This window comes from Xenopus laevis, chromosome 6L (genome assembly GCF_017654675.1).
Source record: "Xenopus laevis strain J_2021 chromosome 6L, Xenopus_laevis_v10.1, whole genome shotgun sequence".
NCBI lineage: Eukaryota > Metazoa > Chordata > Amphibia > Anura > Pipidae > Xenopus > Xenopus laevis.
The window spans coordinates 40326278-40334177 of record NC_054381.1 but is presented as its reverse complement, the minus strand read 5'-3'; the positions used below and the strand labels follow the sequence as shown (position 1 = coordinate 40334177).

General features: G+C 42.1%; 1 protein-coding gene across 1 annotated transcript; it reads right to left on the bottom strand.

Annotated features, from left to right (window-relative positions):
• Positions 1–4452: 4452 nt before the first annotated feature.
• Positions 4453–7544, bottom strand: LOC121394451 (cyclin-O protein B-like). The gene is made up of 3 exons (XM_041565605.1): positions 6387–7544; positions 6205–6302; positions 4453–4516 (listed from the first exon to the last, which is right to left on the bottom strand). Exons 1-3 carry the CDS (start codon positions 7482–7484, stop codon positions 4453–4455), a joined length of 1260 nt encoding a protein of 419 aa, XP_041421539.1. The 5' UTR covers positions 7485–7544.
• Positions 7545–7900: the final 356 nt, after the last annotated feature.

Here is a 7900-nt window from a genome sequence, read left to right as displayed (position 1 = left end):
GCTCACAATCTCTCTAGTTTTTCGCTATCTCTCTCTCTCTCTCTCTCTCTCTCTCTCTCTCTCTCTCTCTCTCTCTCCTCTCCAACTGTCTCGTAAGACTGTTGGTACTAAGCATCTGTTACTCCTAAGTCACCTCTGCTGTGCTCTAATTGGCTGGGCCAGCACGCACTCTGATTGGTTGGGCCGGCGAAAACTGTTAGGTGCCTATGTCCAGTGCAAAGCCATACCTTGTGTTTGTCATTATCCACTATTTCTTTTATTAAAGTGTTTTGTGAGATACAGAAAATGGTACGACTAACTAACTGCCTAAAGTTCCCCTAACTTGACATGATAGCTCTCATCATGTATGTATTTGCTATGTAGCTGAGTGCAAACTATTGGTTTTAAAGGGGACCTGTAGTGTCAAGTACACCAACATGCCATTACATTATACACCTCTTTAAAAGTGCTTAAAAAATGTGCATTTCTTACTGCTTTCATAAATAATTCCCCCAAATCTAACTTGATCCAGCCAGCTGGCTGCATTCCATGGCTGAATAGGGGAATCCAAGGCTGCCTTCACTTTGCACAGCAAACAGCAGTTAGGTTGACCTGTCAGTTGACTGCAGCATATCTTTCTCTGTGTGAAGGCAGGGGAGCTGTGATTGGCTACCCACACACAACAGAAGCTTTGGTTGGCTACCCCTGATTCCTACTGTGTTTCTGGGCTGAGACTGGTACAAGGTGGCCGTCACTATGGGGAGCTCCAGTATAAGTGTCATGTAAGAGATGGAGTGGCTCCTCTTGTACTTGTCATTTTACACAGGAAGACCTCTGTGCATAGAACATGTGCATAGAACATGATTGCCTTTTCCAAAAGCAAAGCCCAGACTTCTAGTATCTTTATCATTTGCAGTACAGGGGATTTCTTTAATGTTATAAAACATTTGAGATGCTCATTGTTCCCTGACCTGTATGAGTCGGCCTTTTGCCTTTTGCCTTTACATGGTCACAGAACATCAGTCAGTGAGGCTCACAGTGGGCAAAACCGCAATAACTCATGGCAAACAATTCAACTTTGCAGGATGCATTTTATTGATTCCTGAATGTGCCTTTTTGGAAGCTGCCACATTGGTTGCTGTGATATCTCTATGTGTAAAATGTTTCCCACAGACTTGAGGGAACTGGCATCTAGTGGGCAGTTGAAAACAGTGCCATCTTGGCTAAATGACTCGCATAGATATGATCAAGGAATCTCTGAAACATGGGGATAACAGAGTTTTTCTAAACAAGGAGAACATGCTTTAAAGGGGTGGTTCATGTTTAAGTTACATTTTAGGATGTTATATAATGGCCAATTTTAAGTAATGTTTCAGTTGGGCGCTGTATAAATAAATGACGATGATGATCTTTATTATTTATAAAACTTTAGTTATTTGCCTTTTTCTTCTGACTTTTTCCAGCATTCAAATAGGGGTCACTGATCCCATCCAAAAATAAAATGCTCAGTAAGGCTACAAATTTATTTCTATTACTACTTTTTATTACTCCTCTTTTTATTCAGACCCTATCTTATTCATATTCCAATCTCTTATTCAAATCAATGCTTGTTGCTAGGGTAATTTTGACCCTAGCAACCAGATTGCTGAAATTGCAAACTGAGAGCTGCTGAATAAAAAAACTAAATAAATCAAAAATCACAAATAATAAAAAATGAAAACCAATTGCAAATTGTCTCAGACTACATCATATTAAAAGTTATCTCAAACAACTCCTTTAAGCAGAAAATTGGTTTGTATAACAGAAACACCGTGTGAGATACAACTTTGATGGCCTCACTGAGAAGTGTTACTTTATCTCACCATCCAAACTATCTGACAGTTCCAGCCCCATTCTTGTGACACCATTTTGGGTTACTATACACACCATCCCTCACTTACGACCCCTCATTGCTTTCTTGCATTAGTCACATAACAAAAGGCAGCAGTCCCAGTGGCTGCAGGGGGCACAGAGTATAAGAAATCCAATGAGAGTTCAGATTTTTATATTTTTAGATATAAATCTAAAACCCTTTACCACCCCAAGGTTTTAGTGACCTAAGAGCTTCCAAATAGAGCCCCGACTCTGTTTATACCATTTGGTAGTACTGCTTGAAAATGCAGAATGATCTGGAATTAATAGGACCCAGCATCAGAGGTTGATTTTTTTGTTTGGAGAGGCTAAAGTTGACCATATACTGGCTAACTTAAAGGGAACTGGCACATTATACTCAGTGGGAGACAGTGGGTCCTGGCACATTTGCCAGAACCTACAGATTGCCAGTCCGGGCCTGCTCAGAGGTATATGCCCTCGGGCCTTGGGCAGAGTAGACTTTCGTAAATGTAAAATGACACAGGGACGAGGATTGTACTTATGAGACAACAGGAGTCAGTTTAGCTGCAGTTTAGCAAGAATGTCTAACAAGAATGTTAGCACTACTAACAAATATAAGGGAGGGTGATCTGAAGGAGTATCGGTATCAACACCAGGAAGAAGAAAGTGACGCGGCAGTGATAGTGCAAGTGAAGAAACGAAACTGAGCGATAAAACCAGTTACATTCCTGCCAGAATGGTCTGCGGAGGCTAACTAGGCGCATGCAGGTGTTCTCTCACATCGAAACTGTGCTGTGCGGCCTATTATGGGGGGCGGGGGCGCCAGGCACGTACCTGCTTTGTCGTCTACCCCATGTCCGGTCCCGTATCTCCCTGGCCGCTGCTGGAATTTCAGTGAGTAAATGCGCTTCTGCACAGTTTCCGTCTCTCCCCAGCCACTGCTTCTGCGTGCTTCGAATGTAGTTTTGCGCATGCGCAATCGAGCGTGATAGCCGGCGCTGGCCAGGTTGCCTAGGGCGCCTGGCCGGGTTGGCCCGACTCTGGCGTGCTCTTAGCTTCCCTGCTGCAGCAGCAGCTTATTACCACCATTTAGGCTTTAACTACTTATAATATTAGGACGGATTGGCATCTTAATGTGTCATGTTTGTGTTAGAAAACGTCATAGTCCTATGCAGCAGCAGCTTATTACCACCATTTAGGCTTTAACGACTTATAATATTAGGACGGATTGGCATCTTAATGTGTCATGTTTGTGTTAGGAAACGTCATAGTCCTATGCAGATATATGTATATAGACCTGCTGAATTAATCTTATATAATAAATGGGTGACAGGATATATATATATTTCAGTATCTGTTCCATATTGCTGCCTGTCTTAAAAGAGAACACTTGAATAGATTCTAATATAAGGCCCCATATTTACTATTGCGTTTGTATTTGTCCCATTATCATATCTGACATATTGGCCAACATCCTTCATTGTAAAAAAAGTTTGTGGTAATTTGCATTATCCATGGGTATTGTTTGCTCTCATGGGAAAATGGATGTACTTTGCATTTCTGTTGTACTCCCATGGCATTAAGGTAAACGTGGCCCTCTGCCACTTTAATTGGAACAAAGTTGGAGCATGAAGCTAGTCCACCAGTAGGTCAGATTTAGTTTAATGTGATAGTGACCACATATATTTATTTTTACCTGTCTAGCTAATCTAGTGACTACAAATAAGCTTAGTGATGTGCCCTGAACATTTACTTTCAAGTACATTAGAACTTGCATTGAGTGACTTAATTTGATTATAGGAATATCTGCTGCAGCATGCCATACAGGTGCATATGCATACTGGGTATCTTCATATGTTGCTTAATGTAGAGTTCCATGTTATAGAAATGGCCCAAAGGCAACAAGAGCAGACTGAGGCATCAAACCAAAGTACACCAAGGTTTAAAACTGGGCCTGTCCTCCTACAGCAGCAACCATGCCAAGAAAACAACCTCTATCAGCTAGACAAGCACTCTTGGCTGAGCTTTAGAACTAATAGTACTACTTTACTACTTTTGCTCCTCAGCAATAATTTTTTTTATATTATCTAATTATCAAATGTTTAATCGAACCGTATACAATGCAAAGCATCATTAGTGCTTATCCCACATGGTACATCAAAGCCTTAAAGGAGAAGGAAAGCTTCAAAAGCAGTTTATTGCCAATATGTTAGCCACACTAGTGCAAGCTATAACACTATATTTATTCTGCAGAATGCTTTACCATTACTATTGTAATCTCCATAATGTCATTGCTTGTTCCAGCCGTATCCTTCACCATGATGCCGTCCCTTCACCCATCTCGGCCAGTGGTTTCCAAACTCCCAAAACTGGGGAAGCCGGTTCTTGCAGAGAATAATCGACCCGACAAGGTGAGCCTGGTGATGTTCCTGCTATAGTTCTATGCTTTATTGTGCTATCTACTTAGTTATTATTGGGGTGCTGGAGTTTCTTACCAACATTTGTGTGTACACTCTCCATACAGGGCCACGGACTGAATAGTAATATAAGCAATAAAAGTACTAATAATGACGACCACAGATTGTTTTTGGGCTGCTGCAGTTAGTGACCCCTGGCAATCAGGTAGTATTTTAGTTGCAGGCTTGAAAGAAGCAGAATAAGATGGCTAATAATACAAAAACCAGTAAAAAATTAAGACCAATTGAAAAGTTGCTTACAATAGATCATTATAGGGGTTGCTCACCTCTAAAGTAAGATTTAGTGATGAAGAGGGTGATATTCTGAAACAATTTGTAATTGGTTTTAATTTTTTTATGGGTTTTTGTTATTTAGCAGCTCTCCGGTCAGCAATTTCAGCAAACTGGTTGCTAGGGTCCAAATTACCCTAGCAACCATCCATTTTGGATGAGACTGGAATATGAATAGGAGAGGCCTGAATAGAAATGATGAGTAATGAAAAGTAGCAATAATAATGCCATTGTAACCTTAAAGAGCATTTGTTTTTAGATGGGATCAGTTAGTTATTATTAGGTGGCTGTGCTGCCTTGTTAAAGCACACACATACACATCTTCACCCAGTTCCTGTTTTACTCTGTAACATCTGTATGAAAGGACTTCATAGGAAGAGATTGTGCGGCATTTTCCCAAATTTAGAATGAAAAAAATTACTGGCCATGCCCGGTGGGGATTTAGCTTTCAGGTTTCCAGCTTGCAGGGTTTTATTTAAAACACATATATCCTTGCTGGGTGTTGTGCTACAACCTAAGGGTACGGGCAGGGGAGTATCTATCAGCTAAGAGAGTTGGATGTGGTACAGCAAATAAGAATACAGGTATAGGATCCGTTGTCTGGAAACCCATTATCCAGAAAGCTCCGAATTACAGGATATACATAGACTACCATTTTAATCAAATAATTCTAATTTTTAAAAACAATTCTCTTTTTCTCTGTAATAATAAAACAGTACATTGTACTTGATCCAAACGAAGATATAAGTAATCCTTATTGGAAGCAAAACCAGCCTATTGTGTTTATTTACTGTTTACTTGATTTTCTAGTAGACTTATGGAAAGATCTCTTATCCGGAAAACCCCAGGTCCCGAGCATTCTGGATAACAGGTCCCATACCTGTACAGGTTTTCCAGCAATAGACTGCTGATCAGCAGCATGTTATTGTTCGGTGCAATAAATGCAATAAAATAGTGGCCCTCTTTTCCTTGAGTTCCTTTGTTTGGGACCTCTGAGCAACTGCCTGTCCTGACCTTTTTATTTTATTTTATTTTAGTAATCAAGCACAGTAGGATATAAGTACCAGTCACAGCTCTGCCTTAACACAGGGAAAAAGCTTTATCCATCAGTACCCAATCCTTAAATAAAGACACGGACAACTGTTCTGAGTTGAATCTGTGATGGTCACAGCTTTATTGTATTTCAGTAATGAGTGTCCCAAAAGAAACCACAAAGGGCTGTTTGATCCCAAGGAAGGCAAAAAACCTCTATGAAGCTTGGGCCTATCTGCTTCGCTAGAGGAAAAAATTCCTTCCTGACTCCTTAACGGCAATCGGAATTACTCCCAGGATCAATATGCCCTATTCAGCTTTACCAAAATACATGTATGACTGTATGTCAGTAAGGGGATGTGTGTCTGTGTGGTGCATGTATGGCTACCTGTTTGGAAATGTAGGAATACATGGGTGCCTGTAAGGGTGGTTGTATGGATATGTAGGAATGTATGGGTGCCTGTAAGGGTGCTTGTATGGATATGTAGGAATGTATGGGTGCATGTAAGGGTGGTTGTATGGATATGTAGGAATGTATGGGTGCATATGAGGGTGGTTGTATGGATATGTAGGAATGTATGGGTGCATGTGAGGGTGGTTGTATGGATATGTAGGAATGTATGGGTGCATGTGAGGGTGGTAGTATGGATATGTGGGAATGTATGGGTGCCTGTAAGGGTGGTTGTATGGATATGTGGGAATGTATGGGTGCATGTGAGGGTGGTAGTATGGATATGTGGGAATGTATGGGTGCATGTATTGCAAACGTACCCCTTGATGATAGATGGAAAGGCCAGATCCCTGGGCCATTTCCAAGGGGTCAGAACCCTGTTCCTGCCTGGATGTTTTTGCCTCACCACCTTCGGGTTCTTTCTGGGAGGCGCTTGTCTCTGTCTCCTCTGCTGTTCTTCTTGGAAACACTGCTGGAAGCAGCATGTGTAAAAAGCTCTGCCTGGATGATATCAGAGCGATGATCTTCCCGACACACTCTTCCATTATGTGGTCTGGGTATTCAGCAGGATCCACGTTTATTGGTTTGCCTGAAGGGTAGAATTTTGTGGCTACTTTCAGGCAGCACAGAGCCATCATGGAGGGTGCATAAGTATAAAACTCATGATGGTGGGTCAGGCTCAGTGCTGCGATGCCTCTAGCAGCCGTCAGGGCAATGGCTTCTTTTGTCTGCTTGACAGCTACAGGCTTCTTCTGGCTGGCTACTCTCTGGAGGGTGAAATGCTCCAAGAAGTCATCGATGGTCGGTGCCGCCAGTTCAAAAAGCAATCTGCAAATGATGACTCGCTCCAGTTGGTTAATTTCCTTCTTTGTAAAGGTGTCATCAAAGAGTATTAGGCAATTCCATAGGCTGAATTGCTGTTTCTCCACTAACTTGTAGGCTATATTGAAGCAAGTGGCTCCTACTCTGTTCAGGTCGGTGGTCTTGATGGGAGCAGTGCAGGCAAGAAACCGCTCCAGAAGGTTGACAGTCAAGCACAGAGACCTAAAGTCCAACTTCAGGCGTCTGTGCATGAAGACAAGCAGGCTGGTGAACTCATACCATGACGCCAAGGTGATTTCTGGCTGACTTTGTAGAAAGTTCAAAGCCATAAATCTCTCTTCAAGGCTCTTGTTGTACATGTAGGCGTCTTCCCCATACTCCTTGAAGGTCTCTAGGCCAATGCCTATGTGAGCTAAGGTGTTCCAAGGCTCATTTTGAAGTGCTGGGTCCCCAGCTGAAGGGTGGTATGTCCCACGTTGATCACCCTGGTGCCTCACCCTTTTGGGATTATGGCAGCACCCAGGGGAAACAAGTTGTTCTTCTTCGTCGATCTGTCGTCTTCGCTTCCTGAAAATCTCCATGCTCACAATCTCTCTAGTTTTTCGCTATCTCTCTCTCTCTCTCTCTCTCTCTCTCTCTCTCTCTCTCTCTCTCTCTCTCTCTCTCTCCTCTCCAACTGTCTCGTAAGACTGTTGGTACTAAGCATCTGTTACTCCTAAGTCACCTCTGCTGTGCTCTAATTGGCTGGGCCAGCACGCACTCTGATTGGTTGGGCCGGCGAAAACTGTTAGGTGCCTATGTCCAGTGCAAAGCCATACCTTGTGTTTGTCATTATCCACTATTTCTTTTATTAAAGTGTTTTGTGAGATACAGAAAATGGTACGACTAACTAACTGCCTAAAGTTCCCCTAACTTGACATGATAGCTCTCATCATGTATGTATTTGCTATGTAGCTGAGTGCAAACTATTGGTTTTAAAGGGGACCTGTAGTGTCAA